General features: G+C 43.8%; 1 protein-coding gene across 1 annotated transcript in view; it reads left to right on the top strand.

The window, feature by feature from the left end:
• The window catches only part of LOC147903439 (uncharacterized), a 71,462-nt gene that overhangs the window by 38,402 nt on the left and 15,980 nt on the right, over positions 1-17,080 (top strand). Inside the window, exons 6-8 of the mRNA XM_087371675.1 lie at positions 12,354-12,416; positions 12,534-12,576; positions 12,929-13,902. Coding sequence (XP_087227801.1) covers positions 12,354-12,416; positions 12,534-12,576; positions 12,929-13,902 — 1,080 coding nt within the window. The remainder of the gene's footprint in view (positions 1-12,353; positions 12,417-12,533; positions 12,577-12,928; positions 13,903-17,080) is intronic.

The raw sequence follows: 17,080 nt of genomic DNA, 5'->3' as shown, positions 1-17,080 counted from the left end.
ACAGAGTAGATTGGAGTTTTTTGGAGGGCACCCTACTACGCTTTGGATTCACTGATGTTTGGATCAGAGGTGTTTCCTCTTTGTACAGATCAGCCCATAGCCAGGTACTTATTGGTGGGGTAAGGGGTGAGAGATTTCAGATTTCGAGATCAGTCCGTCAGGGATGCCCCCTTGCTCCTTTCCTTTTTTTTATTCGTGGCCGAAGCTATGAGCATCTATGTTAGATCTCAAGCTGACATCTTTGGGCTGAGACTTCCTATCAGAAGAGAAGAGGAGCTGCTTGACAGTGAGTTGGCTGATGACACAGCGATTTATTTGGATGCCTCTCCACAGACATTGACTTCTTTCAGGACAGCATTGGATTTATTTTGCTTGGCGGCAGGGGCGCAGATAAATTGGCATAAATCCAATGGCTTTTGGATCAGTGATGAGGACACTCCAGTTTGGGGACTTGACATAGGGTTCACTTGGGTTCAGAGGGGTGTGCCTATCAGGTATTTGGGCTGCCAGGTCGGCTTGGGTATTTCTACCACGCAGCAGTTTGCTCCCGTGTTGGAGAGCATCAGAAGGAAGCTTCTCTTTTGGAGCTCAGCCAAGCTGGATCTTGCCTCTAGAGTTGTGGTGGTCAACCAGGTCCTTTTGGCCACGGCCTGGTTTATTTGTTCATGTTGGTGCCGTTCTAGGGACTGCATCATTCAGCTCAGAAGACCGATCAGGAACTTTCTCTAGAGTGGGCTTGATGGCACAGCAGATGCCTTAGCCAGGGTGGCTTGGGAGACCCTCATCCTCCCTACACAGGATGGGGGTCTCAATATTATTGATCCAGATTTACAGTGCAGAGCCTTACTTTGCAAGATAGTGGTGCGAGGACTTATGCCAGGACAGGAACCGTGGAAGGACTTTCTTATCAGCAGCATACAGAGGTGCACACCTTCCTCAGGAGGAGACTGGATGAGCAGTGTTAGATGGATTTTCACCTCAGCACACCTCAGATCACCTTCATCCCCTCTCATGGTTGCCATTCTGAAAGCTTGGGCTAGTTTCAGAAGCTCTCTTCGGAGGATTCCTCCTTCCTCCCGGGAAGAGATTGATAGGCAGCCCATCATGTGAAACGACAGTATTTTAGATGATCGTGGCAGACCACTGGGTGCCTCACTCTACATGCAGTGGGCCAGGTGGGAGAGGGGACCTGCTTCTTCTTTGGGATCTTGGAAAGCCTTCCGTAGGCTTCCAGAGGAAACCAAGTCAGGGTTGATAGGACATCTCAGAGGGAGTGCAGGGAGGATCTTGCAGATTGAGTCAGCCCTTCCAGAGGCTTGGATAGACACAGATGATATGCCTCTCACTACCTCCACTTGGGCAGGTACTTTCTCGAGAGGCGGGGTTCCACTTCAGGTCTTAGCCTTCCGAGGTGCACAGGAGGATGCTTTGGTTTTCAGTGTCCAGGATGGTGGCAGATTGCTCAGATCTACAGATGATATATTGCTTGAGTCTGCTTTTCAGCCTATCAGGGTCGTAGGCCTTTTGATGCAGGGATCAGATTCAGAGTGGTTCTTAGACCCTGACCCCCAGTTACTCTCCACCGGGTCTTGGAGACTTTGGCTCTATGGAGGAGTTCCCATCAGGTATTTACAGTGGGACCCCGGAGAGTGGGAGTGGATTGACGCGGGGCATCGAGAGAAGACCATCCCCTTCTTTCGTTACACGGTCAGTAATGCCAGGAGATTTCAGCTCAGTAGTAGAGGTTGGAGACCCTCCAGAGTTCCTCATTGGGAGACTTTTGGTATTACTGCGGATCAGCAGAGGTACTTCTGGAGGAGGCTCTGGAAATCCCACAGGAATAGAAAGATCACTATCTTCTTTTGGCTTTCTATTCATGGAGGGATTGCAGTGAACCTTTGGAGGTCCAGATTCGGAGCCGACCCTACTTGCCCTCGTTGCCTTTCTGCTTCGGAGTCTATTCAGCATTGCTTATGGGATTGCAGACAGGCGAGATTGATTTGGATGGGGATAGCCAGGATCTTCAGTCACTTTGCCCATTCCCCACTCTTTATGACTTGGGGCTCGGTGGCTTGGCTTTCTCTTACAGGACCTCAGGTTTTCTATGAGGGACTTGACTCCTCCCGGGCCATTTCAGTTCGACATCATCGGGTTGAGCTCTGCTCGTTGGATGTGGTTACACACCGTCCTTTTACAGCTGTACATGCCTCTGTGGATACTTCTTGGGAGATTATAGCGAGCATAGCAGCCTGGCATATCTGGAGATCCAGATGCACAGAGGCTATGGAGGGTACTCAGGTTCATCCCTCGCACACATTGGCTAGTATCTGGACAGACATCGTACACACTCTGATGGCCGTATGGACGGGTATGCAGGGGGACTCCCGTGCAGCCTCAGCTAGGAGGGCTTCTTTCTTCAGGGAATGGAAGGATTCTCCTTTCTTCTCTGAATCTACTACAGGGTTGAGATGGCACTTTCAGCCTCAGCCTTGGTTTCTTTCCACCTCACTCTGAGGGGGTTTTTTATTATCCTCATGATTTCATGATGTATTCCGCTTTGAGCTTGCTCTCGCGGGTTTTTGTTCTTACTTAATAGAAGTCTTTTTCATGGAAAAAAAAAAGACTCAAGACAAGTACAACACTATATAGTGTGACACTAGACTCTAGAAAGCCATAGTGTATATGGGATAACTCCCAATATGACACGTGGCATGCTCACTAGACTATAAAACACCCCCTAGACACCTAGTACACTCATTTTTGACTCACTTTGGCTTCATATTCCAACACCCCCCCATGAAGGCAAGGTGAGAGACTACTGGAATGGAACCAAGAACAGAACATGACAATGACGGTCATCAGATTTGTGCATGCCGGTCTAGAACTAGACATGGTTCTCACACAATCTCAGAGGCAAGTGAACATGGCTCAGAGGCTAGTGAGCATAACATAGAAATCTCATCTAGCATGGCTCAGAGGCTCATCATGTGTGGATGCATGACCAACTCAGAGGTCTAGGAGACCAATGCACCAATATCCTAGAACTCTCAAGCCAGGCCTGATAAACAAATAGACCTATCAAAGCCAATATGGCTCCCACAGTACATTCCCCCTTGGCTTCATAACAAGACATGTTAGGAAGCCACATACCAAAAAAATAGGAAAACCAATACATCTTTTTAGGAGGACTATCCAAGGCAGAGGACCCTTAGACTCAATGAAAACCAAACACTCAATACATATCATTTTAGGGGGACTACCCAGGGCAGAGAACCCCAAAATACATCAAGTGTGTAGTACTAAATAAAAATATCTCTTTGTGAAAGGGATGTCCTAAAATATGTGTTGGTGAAGTCCATGGGTAGCTACATGGAGCAATTACATGATGACTCTCAAAATGCAGGAAGGAGAGTCACCAATGTCGAAGTAGAAGCCTCAAGTACCACGACCAATCGGAAAGTCAATCAATGCGAAGTACCTCAGGCACCGATCAAATAATCAATGTTGAAGAATTCACTTGTTGATGTAGAGTGGTTTACATCTGGATGCCCCAAAATATGTGTCGGTGAAGTCCATGGGGTAGCTACATGGAGCGGTCATGGCATGACTCTCAAAATAGAAGATGGAGAGTCACCAAAAAGTTGATGTAGAGGCTGGAGGTGCCACAAGGACTAGTAGAGTCACTCAATATGCAAGCCTAGCACCACGGGCAATCAGAGAAGTAATCAGAGAAGCCGGGAAGTGACCGTACCTCACATCAAGATCATTTGTCTTTATCTTCTTGCTGCAAATTAGTGTGGAGTCTACACATCATTATAGAAGGCAAATGAGGTGTGCAATGTGGCAGCTCGAATGGCGAGAAGATAGAGCTTCGTGGGCAACAAGAGAAGCGTGGGCAGCTAGAAGCAGCGTGCGCAGCTAGATGGCTGGTAGAGAAGATAGCTACGTGGGTAGCAAGAGAAACTGCATGGGCAGCTATAGCTTAGCTTCGTCGGCACCAATTGGAGCAACAAAAGATGGAGGTGGAGATGAAGATAGTGACAGCAGGTTGCAAACTATCATCCCGTGAACTCGAACAAAATCCACGGGCAGGAATAATTTTTGTCACTTTTTGCAGGAGCTATATCTTTTCATAGAAAACTCGGATTGCAATGATGTAATAACAAAAATTGTAGTACTCAAGGTCCTCTAAAACTTTCTTGAAGACACAAAGTCGTGATTCTACTTCCAGATCCAGATAGAAGCGTCACATCGTCTGGAGGTCACAAAGAGAGCAACAGAAACAACACCACTCGAGGACGTCTTTGTAGCTGAAGGAAGGAGAAGAGCTCACCAAGGAAAGGGAAGAGAGGTGATAGAAGCTCAAGTTGGAGAAGAAAACGTTGGAGGAGAATTCCAATGTTGATGAAGCCTTCAATGGAGATATCCCAATGTTGATGAAGCCTTTAATGGAGAGGAGTAGGGAAGGGGAGCTCCTCCAAGAGAAGAGAGGGCAGCTTCTCTTTCCGGCCACCCTCTACCTCATGGAGAAGCAAGAAGGAAGGGAAGGGCTAGGAAGGAAGGCTCTGATACCATATGAAGAGACATGGAGGCTAGCTAGGAACGGAATGGAAATATGGAAAGCATAATGAAAGGTAGAATGGAAAGGAAAGAAATTACAAGTGCAAGGCAATAATCAAAATACTCACAATGTATTGATAGCTTGATGTTGACTGTTGTAATAGAAATAGACAAGTACAACACTATATAGTGTGACACTAGACTCTAGAAAGTCACAATGTCTATGGGATATCTCCCAATATGACACGTGGCACGTCTAGGACTCACTAGACTATAAAACACCACCTAGACCATCTAGAAAACACATTTTTTACTCACTTTGGCGGTTGTGTGGTAGACATGCTACTATGCCGTGTTGGAATTGTGGGGAGACACGAAGTGGATAAAGAACACGAGAGTGTAGTCCACACACAAAGCTCCACTGAATAGTTCAACAATAGAAGTACAAGACTTGGGATATATATGAAACCCAAGTATAAAGTGAAAATCCTAGACTAGAATAACTTAGACCAAGTCTAGCCTACAATACCATACCATTGTATGTTCTATCAAAGCCCCCCTTAATGGTATGGCTGAAGTACTCTGGGAACTCCTCAGAAGTACCTAGTACCATGGTTGCACAAATTCATGCAACAGGATATAGCAACCTATGGGAGTATTACAAGAAAAACAATGTCATTTTACAACCCCCCTTGACATTGTTGTAATGTCTCTGATTCCCAAGCCTGTTTGATGACGTACAAACACTTCTGCTGACAGGCTCTTAGTGAAGATATCTGCTACATTGTCCTCAGCAGATAAACAATAGATGAGGCTAATGATGCCATCTTCTATACAATCCCGTATAAAGTGATAGTGATTTTCCACATGTTTCATGCGAGCATGAAAAACAGGATTGTTACCAACCTTTATGCAACTCTGACTGTCACACAAGATAGAGGTGGCCTGATCATCTTGTGAATGATGCAAGTCATAAAGTAGCTTCCTTAGCCATATGCATTTTGTAGTAGCTGCATTTGCTGCTTTATACTCCGCTTCACTAGAAGAAAGAGAAACCCTAGCCTGCTTCTTACTTGACCAAGATATGCATGCAGAACCCAAAGAGAAACAGTAGCTAGAAATGGATTTTCTATCATCAATGTCCCCTGACTAATCAGAATCTGTGAAGCCACATAGATTAAGATCACAAGCATTCGTATAATGCATCCCAAGAGTAATAGTGCCATGCACATATCTGAGAACACGCTTGGCGGCATTCCAATGAGTGATAGTTGCACAATGCATAAACTGACTCAATACTCCTGCAGCATAAGCAATATCAGGCCTTGTGGAACACAAATAGATAAGACTCCCCACCAACTATCTGTACAAAGTGCCATCAAACTTTTTAGCCTTATCATACTTAGATAGTTTGAGACCCTTATCAAGAGGTGTAGCTGCAGGCTTACTATTCTCCATGCAAAATCTCTGTAATATACTCCTGGCATATTTAGTTTGGGACATGAAAATACCGTCTTGAGTTTGCCAAAACTAATGCCCAAACAATAGTGCAGTAAACCCAAGTCTGTCATATCAAATGACCGAGACAAAGCTAATTTTACTGATGCAATATTTCCCTCATCACTGCCAATAAGCATGATATCATCCACATAAAGAATAAGAATGATGATTTCTGATTTTTCTTGAAGCACATAGAGATTTGGCTCAGTATGAGTGCTAACAAAGCCCTGTGATAACAAGAACCGATGGATTTTATGGTACCAAGCCCGAGGTGCTTGTTTCAGCCCATATAAAGCTTTGCGAAGCTTGCATACCTTTTGTTCCTGTCCCTTAACCACAAAACCTTGGGGCTGCTGTACATAGACCTCTTCCTTTAGGTCTCCATTCAAGAAGGCCGTCTTCACATCCATCTGATAAACAGGCCAACCGTAACTTGCAGCAAGAGAAATGACAGTCCGAATGGTTGTCATCTTGGCTATAGGAGCAAAAGTCTCCTCATAGTCAATTCCTTCCTCCTGACTATACCCCTTGGCAACTAAACGGGCTTTATGTTTCTCAACTGTGCCATCAGAATGATATTTCAACTTATAAATCCACTTGGTGCCAACTAGATTCTTCCCAACAGGGAGATCAACCAATTCCCAAGTGGCATTCTTTTCAATGGACTGAATTTCAGATTTCATAGCATCTTCCCATAATGGGTGTCCCTGAGCATCCTCAAAACACTGAGGTTCAATTTCAGCTTCCATAACTGTGCTCATCAAGGCATAATTGACCTGATTTTGTGCTTGCCTTGTACTAGACCTTGTTCTCCCCAACACAGGCTGATTTTGTGCATCTTGAATGGTAGCCCGAGCCCATCTAGGAAGGGGCTGATTAGCTTCAGCAGGCTGAGACTGATCAGCAAATTTTACCCCCCTCCTTTCATAGACAATAGGCTGATTTTCATTGACTGATTTCTGAACTGAAATTTCAGAAGTGCTACCTTCATCAGTATGGGGAATTTCTCCAAATGTAGTGGAGGAAGAACTTGGTGTGTTAGACACATGTGATGGCATATCTTCTGACTCAAAATGAACAATATCCAAAGGTGTAGTGTCCTCAATGGGCATATGTAAATCATTAGGCATAAAGCAATCATTTTCATTGAAAGCAACATCTTTGCTTATGATAATTTTTCGTGTTTCAAGATTGTAAAGCCTATAGCCCTTGTTTTCAGTACTATAACCCACAAATATGCATTTGATTCCCTTATCATCAAGCTTGAATCTGTGTTGATCTGGTACTAATGCATATGCCACTAATCAAAAAATTCTGAAGTGGCTAACCTTTGGCTTATATCCATAGAATGCCTCAAACGGAGTCCGATTCACCAATGCTTTAGTTGGACATCTATTTTGCATGTATGTGGCTGTAACTACAGCCTCACCCCAAAATACTTTAGGCATCTTTTTGTAGCTCAACATGCCTGGTCATCTCCATGAGAGTCCTATTCTTTCTTTCAGCAACATTATTGTGAGCTGGTGTGTAAGGGCATGTCTTCTGATGATGAATCCCATGATGAGCCAAATAATTCTGATAGGCATGAGACATGTACTCCCCTCCTCTATCTGTCCTGAGTGTTTTGATCTGGGCATTAGTCTGGTTCTCAACAAGTGCTTTGAACTCCTAAAACCAATGAAACACCTCAGATTTCTCTTTCATGAGAAAGATCCATGTAAATCTGGAGTAATCATCAATAAAAGACACATAATACTTGGCACCACGATGTGACCACACATTCACCTCACATACATCACTATTCACAAGCTGTAGTATATGTGTGGCTCTGACTGATCCATCCTTTTTGAAAGGCAAATGGTGCAACTTTCCCATAATACACCCTTCACAAAAAGAACTAGATGGTTGCTGCAATTTTGGCATCCCTTCAACCATTTGATTATTCTGCAAGTATGCCAATGCTCTATGATGTACATGACCAAATCTAGCATGCCATAAATCACATGAAGATGCATTAGATGCAGCCAAGGCATGCTGCACATGGGGCTTAGCATCCAACTTATAAAGACCCTTATCATAAGTGCCAGTGGCAACCACTGCATATCCCTTTCTAGGATCTTTAATTCGGCATTGATCATCTTGAAACTCCACAAGCATGTGCTGATCATGAGCTATGGATCATGAGCTATGGATGGAACTGAAATAAGGTTCTTCCGCAACTCTGGAACATACTATACATCACGAATATACTTGACTTTGCCATTATCAAGCTTAATGGGAATATGTCCCACTCCTGTGATGTCTTGAGAAGCATCATTGGCACAACACAGGTTTGGTGCTCTCAAACCACTCCTTATGAGGAGTCATATGCTGTGAAGCACCGCTATCCAAATACCAATTCTCATTCACACTAAATGAATAGGCATCATCATTATTTCTATGAGCAATAGCATGATCACAATCACAATCCCCCCTGGAAGATATCTCAGAGAGTGTGGCTGCAAATACAAAATCCTGATCATCCTGAGCAAAGTGTGCATGTGAGCCAGATGCATTGATCTCAGTATGAGCCACAAAATTACTATTTGAGTTGCCTTGCCTCTTCTTCTCATTTGCAATGCGTTTCTGACATTCTACAATGTAATGGCCTGGCTTCTTGCAGTAATTGCATCTGCCCTTTTTCACCTTAGCATCTTTGCTTGATCCGGCATTATTGGTACTATTATTTGCCCTTGTGGCTGGTTGTTTTTAGGCTTATATTTCTGAAAATTTCCCCTCTCCCCAGTGGCTAGAGCTTGCTCACTGCCATGAGAGCCACGAGAAAAATTATGAGCTCTTTCTTCTTCCTGCAATAACAAACCAACCAATTCTTCAAAAGAAATAGATGCAACCCTGAGAGTGATGCTCAATGATGTAGCAAATGTACTATATGAAGGAGCAAGACTATTAAGAGTGATAGAGACCAATCTCTTCTCTTCAATCTCCTCATCAACATTTGCAAGCTGATCTCGTAAATCTGTAATTTTTGCTAAATGCTCTGTGATGGTTCAGATCCTTAAGCTGATTGTTGAATGCAATCACCCTGGCCATATTCTCAACATTATGCATATAGGACAACTTGTCCCAAGCATCCTTAGAACTTGTCTTGAGTCTTTTCACATCAGTCAACATTAAGTCTTATATCATGTGAGTATTTTGGTTATCATTGCCTAGCACTTGTTCTTTCATTTGCTTTTCATTTTTCCTTTCCATTATGCTTTCCATATTTCCATTCCATTTCTAGTTAGCTTGACATTCTCCTACCTCCATGTCTCTTTAGGCATCCCAAACATTTTCCTTCATGAGAAGAAGTTGAAGTTTTGTTTGCCATGTTGGGAATCCATCCCCCTTGAATTTGTCCACAAGGAGAGAGTTGGTGGAAATCAAACCCATGAAGCTAACAACTAGGAGAGATAGCGGGATAATGAGAGTGATGGATGGAATGGAATAGTTGAAGAGAAGATGGCGGGCAGAAGCAGGTGAGTGTGGGCAGCAGCGCTATGTGGGTAGCAGCACTATGTTTGGAGCAGCGTGGGCAGCAGCATTACGTGGGCAAAGAGGCGAGTAGAAGAGCAGCAGGATGGCGGGCTGTTTGCGGGCAGAACGGCAAGCAGGAGAGCAGCAAGATGGCGGGCTGTTTGCGGGCAGACAGGCGAGCAGAAGCGGGCAGAATAGTGAGCATAATAGCGGGCTGTTTGCTGCTTGCTGCGGGCTGAATCACAAGCTGAATGGCAAGGAGATCCCGAGCTGAATGGCGAGTTGAATGGCGATGAGATCCCGAGCTGGCGATCTCTTGTTGGTGAATCTCTCCAATGGTGAGGCTCAGGGTGGAAGAGAAGATTGAGCTCAAGATGGAATTGGAGAAGGCATTCCTCCAAGGGGACTTGCCCACATAGTCAGTGGACTGTTTTGTAGGTGGTTCTGGCCAAGGTGCGCTTTCAGTAAGTGTTTTGAGCTGTGTATTTCACTTCGGGACTGTTTTTGCAGCCCATACTCTTACACTCTTAGGTGCATTTGTGGATACTCTACATTGTTGGGTGCATTTGCAGTTACTTTACAATTGTGGATGCCTTTGAGCTCCGTTGGATGCATTTGAGCACTCGTGGGTGCGCTATTTCAGATTTGGGTTGTGCAGTTTCAGTTTGGGATTGCACACTTCAGATTGCAGCAGAGTGCAGTGATTGTTGATGCCATTTTTTTAGTGATTGCATTGCGGAGTCCGTGGCATTTCAGAGCAGCCAGTCGTACTTTGCATTTGCAGCCTGTTGCTACTCCATTGGAAAAGGGACTCAAGCTGAGTAAGCATGATACTGCTGAAAAGTTTGATGGCACTTTGTACAGGCAGTTGGTTGATAGTTTGATATATCTATTCTCCACATGGTCTGAAATTGCCTACGCCACAGGGCTTTTAAGCCAGTTCATGCATTGTCCCTGTTGGAATATGTCAAAAATGAGTATAGTAGGTGTCTAGGGGGTGTTTTATAGTCTAGTGAGTCCTAGGCATGCCACGTGTCATATTGGGAGTTATTCCATATACACTATGGCTTTCTAGAGTCTAGTGTCACACTATATAGTGTTGTACTTGTCTTGAGTCATACACATCAGTCAACATCAAGCTTTATATCATGTGAGTATTTTGGTTATCGTTGCCTAGCACTTGTTCTTTCATTTGCTTTCCATTTTGCCATTATGCTTTCCATATTTCCATTCCGTTCCTAGTTAGCTTGGCATTCTCCTACTGCCATGTCTCTTCATATGGTATCAGAGCCACGTCCAAGAGGTTGAGGTAAGAGAATAGCCATGAAGCTACCTTCCCTCCTCCTTGGAAGGTCCTCTCCTCCACTTGACCTCTCCCTTGAGCTCTTCTCTTTTCCACCTTGAGCTGCTCTTTCTTTTGCCCGACAGTTTGCTGCTGTACCTGCGTGAAAATTTCCGCCATTTGTGAGTCAATAAAGGTCCTTTGCCTTGGATAGTCCTCCTAAAATGATGTATTTCTTTTATATTTTTTGGTGTGTGGCTCCATGTTCCTCATAAGTCTTTGAAGCCAGGTGGGGATGTACTGTGGGAGCCATGTGTTTTTGGCGTTGATAGGTCTATTTGTTGGTGCATTGGTCTCCTAGACCTCTGAGTTGATCATGCATCCATGCATGATGAGCCTCTGAGCCATGCTAGATGAGATTTCTATGTTATGCTCACTAGCCTCTGAGCCATGCTCACTTGCCTCTGAGATTGTGTGGGAGCCATGTCTAGTTCTAGACCGGCATGCACAGTTTTGATGACCATCATTGTCATGTACTATTCTTGGTTCCATTCCAATAGTCCCTCACCTTTCCTCCATGGGGGGTTGTTAGGAAATGGAGTCAATTTGAGTGACTTTTAGTGTGTTCTTCTAGAGTAGTACTATACTACTTTATATCCTAGAGTGCCACGTGTCACTATGGGACTTATCCCATATACATTTGACACTTAGAGTTTGTGTGCCTATCCTATAAAGGCATTGTACTTTCATTGTCATTTTCATCAAGCCTCATGCCTTTCTTGATCATGTAAGTACTTTGCTTAGTTGTATATTTCTTTCTCGCATTATTTCATTTCCATTATGCTTTCCTAGTCTTGCTTTTATTTTCCATTCCATTCCATGTCCTAGTCTTGCATCTTCAGTCTACTCTTGTCTTTGATGATTTGTCTACTCATCCCTTGGATCTTCTTCCACTCCTTTCTCAGTGGATAGAGAATTTCTCTTAGCCTGAGTGCTATGATTGTCCGGGATTCTCCCATTGCTACAATCTTGATCAATGTTAGCAAGAGAGGAGGAGAACAAGTCAGGAGATCCAGCAAGGCAAGGCACTGGGGATTAGCAGCATTTCAACCTACTGCACAAAACTATGCATGAACCGACTTCCTATTCTTATTAGACCCCTACAAACAAGATCATTGAAACTCTTAGAAAATTCCTAAGTCATGTGTAACCAAGTTTGATTATTTCATGTGACACTTCAATTCTGTGAGTTTGATTCTTAGACTTAACTACAGTTCTTCAAAGCTGGCCTTAAGAGATTATGAAAATAATGAATCATTTATGTGGTGGGACGGGGGTAAGCAAAAATCAGTGCCGAATGTTAAAGGGGCGATTCTTTTGAAGCATTAAATGTAGTTTCTTTCTCGAGAAAAGTTGCTATTGTGTAATCTAATATATTATTTCTATTTCGAGAAAGGACTCCCATAAAATATTTTTCCCACCTATCACATATCAGGAGGATGCGTATGAAATTCTTGGGACCACAATCTCTAATAGCCTGAAAGAGGCAGAAGAAATGGTATCCTGTATTTTTTAACCCTTTATTAGCCAGTACATCATTTATGTTGACAAATAAGAACACGGTATTTTGTTGTTGTTCGATATCAGATGTTTACAAGTTTGTAAGTGAATGCAGGAAGAGGAGTTCCAAGGGCTACAACATGACCTAGAAGCACGTGGTAGGAATAAATTATCTATGGGAAAGATGAGGCCATATCTGATGCTAAAAAAATTTTGGCCAGCTAGGAGAATTTATGTAAACTCAATAACTGTGCATAAATGAATACATCAAGGGCCACATTTAGAGGATATGATAAATTTGAGGCACTACCAATATCCAAAAAATCATCAGGGTCCCTTTGTTATAATAGTTGCAGTATGTGATAACTTTTGTGCATTTTATGCTTGAGCAGAAGAAACTTTCGAAAAGCATTGATAGATAAGTTGCTCCTTTTATACACTGATTCCCGGTAGTAATAGTATGTTTGTATAGACATCTCATCTGTGGGACTGTATTGTTGATGCTTTCAGGATGCCCACTTCTGGTCATAAATAACAGAAGGAAAATTAAGAAATCTTCCCATAAACAGAAAAGAAAGGCAGGTCTTGCCGAAAATGATACTGTAAATACAGAGTCTTCGCAGTCTGAATCATCATCAGCGATGAGCACTTCAAGGGTTACTTCTGTGTCACAACCTGAGGGAAACAATGGAGAGACTAGTGAGACAATTGGAAAAGAGGAGTCATCCACTACAAAAAATGCATCAAAAACTATGCAAGCAGCTTCAAACAGTGAGAAACAGAGTAGGGGTGATTCAAAAATGAAAAAAAAGAATCAATCACGTACTCACAAGGCTATACAAGAGAAGATACCAAAGGAGGATCCGAAATTGGAACAAGACGTTGCATATCGAGTTTTGGAGACAGGAAATGAACGAAAACATGGAGATGACACAAGTGATGTAGGCACTGGCAGCAAAAGATTGAATGCAACCTCTATGGAAAACAGTAACCCTGTTTACTCCATACAAAACAATGAATCGTCGTTAGAGACTCTACCAAAACCACTGCAGCAAGAAATCACACAGAGTCAAAGAAATACCGAATCTTCTTCAGCAACTCCGGATCCAAACAAATGCAATGGTTCAAATGCAACAGATCTCCTTGTGGAAAATGTTGGCTCTGAGCATGCGCTTGAAGCTGTTAGTGGAAAAGTAAAGGAAGAAGAAAGGATTGCCTCTTCAGAACATCTACAAATAACCCCACAAGACCTGCAAACTGGTAAAGAAGAAGATGGGCATCTTGGCATAGAAAAAAAGGATTCCCTCAGGGACACTTTAAGCACGTGTAATCAGACCATTACAAAGCCCTATGATTGTGTATCCTTGCAAGAAATTCAGCACCCTGTTAATGTAGGCAAGACTAAGAGGAAGTCTCGGAGGTCATCAACTCAGGGTACAAGAGACCAAACACTGCAAACAGATGACGTTGCAATCCTCTCATTGGTAAGATTTCAGGAATATTGGCCTTCTACTAAAATATTGTTTTATGGGAGGGAAGGGACACAAGTTTTCTATTTCATTCAAGATGAAGCAAGGAAGTAAGTTTATTCATTAATCCATCACTTAACTAAACTTATATTTCTTATAGTTTGGGGACGGCAGGTCGGATGCTTCTGAAACTACTATGGTGGCTTATTGCTACTTCTGACTTGGGAAATGTATTTTGTGTTGAAATGGTTGTATGTGCATGCACCTACTATTGGAAGTCCTTAGAGGCAGATAACAAGATAGTGTGACTTGATCTAGAGCAACCTACAGATTTTAGCCACAAGCTCAAAAACTCAACATGTCAGCACAACAAGACACTGTGGGGGAATTCAAAAAATGTGTAACTCCCACCCTCACCTCGTCTTGATTAGCCTCTGCTTGCTCTTTTAGTCTCTCTCTCTCTCTCTCTCTCTCTTCTTTGTGGCACGTTGATTTTGTGCTATCTTGTATGAAGAGTTCTTGATGTCCCATGGGCCCATGTTGGCCTTTAGCGGACAATAATACACTTTCTTTCTTTCTTTCTTTCTCTCCCTACTTCCTCATACTTGCTCTCTCTCTCTCTCTCTCTCTATATATATATATATATATATATGGTACTCTCAGTAGGAGGTGACCAGAGATGCTGGTATGCACACACACAGAGATGGTTTGAGCGACTGGGGCTCCACATGGATAGATTCCCTCCCTTCTAGTACAGTATGGATGCTCCGCTTTCTCCCCTCCTATCACACGAGGTCAACCAGATAATCCATGAGGATCTCTTACAGCTACACACATTCTGGACCTGGTCGGGACCGGAGCAAGCTTCTAGTGAAGCTCAGCTTCTACAAAGATCACTGCTTGCATATCATAGAGGAGGGTTTCATTGACCCATTAGGATACACGTAGATCCACTTACCCCACTCACTGAGGATCTCTATTGGGCAGTTTCGAGTCTCTTCTTATAGACTTTGTATCAAGAGCGGTAGAGCAGAGGGCCTACCCAGGGAGAGGCGCATATGCACATTATGTGACACACAGGAGGTTGAGACGGTGGAGCACTTCATCTTCAGGTGTCATGTTTACTATGAGATCTAAGGGCATTTCTACTGCCTCTTCAGAGATAGCTCTAGGGTTTTGTCTTGATTTCTCTCCTAATCCAGACCCGAGATGCTTGGTGGCCTTCATTCATGAGGCAGTCAGGCACCACGAGAGGCTACTTCGATCACGGAGGCAGGAGCAGACTTCTTCCTTGGTAGATCCATCTCAGAGCTCTATCACGGAGTTCTTCCTGCCAGATCACATGGACCCCCATGATACGAGGTCCGAACATGAATCGTGACCTAGAGCCAGTGACTCGATGGCTCAGACAGAGGGTTGATGCACATATTACCCTTGGGGATATCTCCTCTCTGTTCAGAGTCAGAGCCCGGCCGACAAGGATTAATGTAGCCCTTGTTAGACGCAGAGCTATGACCAAGAGACGTCACACCATGAGCAGCCAACAGTACTCTATTCCCGATTTTATGCCTCCATTGCCCGCACCCACCATGATGTCCTGATGTTGGTGATGATGAGAAGGAGGAGATTGATATGTAGTGCACCACTAACATGACTATGTTGTACTTAGTACTATCATTTTACATATTTGCACTCTGCATTGGGGTGGATGCTCGTTTAGTAGCTTCACCCTCACAGCTCGTCTGTACTAGGATTTTCACATATGAAAACTATCCCAATGAGGAGCTCTGGAGGGCCTCCAACCTCTACTGCTAAGCTGAAATCTCCTGGCATTTCTGACTGTGTAATGAAAGAAGGGGATGCTCTTCTCTCGGTGCCCTTCATCAATCCATTCCCACTCCCCTCGGTCCCACTGCAAGACCCTGATGGGAGAACCACCATATAACCACAGTCTCCAAGACCCAACTGCCATGAGAATAGGGTCAGGATCAAGATACCACTGTGAGTCCGTGCCCCACTCCATGTAACCTGCAATCCTAACACGTTGGAAGGCAACCTCCAAAAGAATATCATCTAAAGATCTGAGAAGTCTTCCTCCCGACTGAACATCAAAGACAAGGGTCTCCTTATGTGCATCACGCAAGGCAATAACTTGTAAGGGAACACCCATCCCCATGAAAGCTCCCAACCAAGTGGACTCTGTGGTCGGCATGTCATCTGTATGTATCTACTCTGCTGGTATGGCTACCTCTATCTGTCGCATCTTGACTGCACTTCCTCTGAGGTGGCCAACTGATAAGAGTCTTTGATTCTCTGGAAGATGTTTAAAAGCCTTCCAAGCACCTACAGTGGAAGAAGGTCCCCTCTCCCATCTAGACCATTGCATATAATGTGAATGCTAAAAAATGAATGGAGTAAATGATGTGTATTGAGTCAATAAGGTTCTTTTTTTTTTTTCCCAAGAAAAATACTTCTATTAAGTAAAAGAAAAAACCCGTGAGAGCAAGCTCAAAGCGGAATACATCATGAAATCATAAGGATAAATTAAAAAACCCCTCAGAGTGAGGTGGAAAACAACCAAGGCTGAGGTTGAAAGTGCCACCTCAACCCTGTAGTAGTCTCAGAGAAGAAAGGAGAATCCTTCCATTCCCTGAAGAAAGAAGCCCTCCTAGCTGAGGCTGCACGGGAGTCTCCCTGCATAAATGACAACCGGCCCATCTGTAGACTGATGCATATCATAAAGTAGCTTATCCATACGGCCATCAAAGTATGTACGGTGTCTGTCCAGATAGTCTGTCCAGATACTAGCCAATTGTGCGAGGGATGAACCTGAGTACCATCCAAAGCCTCTATGCATCTGGCTCTCCAGATATGCCAGGATGCTATGCTCGCTAGAATCTCCCAAGAAGTATCCACAGAGGCATGTACAGCTGTAAAAGGAAGGTGTGGTACCACATCCAACGAACAGGACTCAATCCGATGACGTCGAACCAAAATGGCCCGAGAGGAGTCAACTCTCTCATAGAAAACATGAGGTCCTGTAAGAGAAAGCCAAGCCACTGAGCCCTATGTCATAAAAAATGGGGAGTGGGCAAAGTGACTGAAAATCCTGGCTACCCCCATCCAAATCATCCTCGCCGAAATTTGGAACTGACTTCGAGAGCTGCTGCTCCTCCCCGTTCCCCTGCTGCTC

Source organism: Dipteris shenzhenensis, chromosome 3, assembly GCF_047967505.1.
Source record: "Dipteris shenzhenensis isolate YYH24624 ecotype China chromosome 3, Dip_SZ_1.0, whole genome shotgun sequence".
In the NCBI taxonomy this organism is placed as follows: domain Eukaryota; kingdom Viridiplantae; phylum Streptophyta; class Polypodiopsida; order Gleicheniales; family Dipteridaceae; genus Dipteris; species Dipteris shenzhenensis.
Note: the sequence above shows the minus strand (reverse complement) of the source record. Positions and strands in the feature narration are given on the sequence as shown.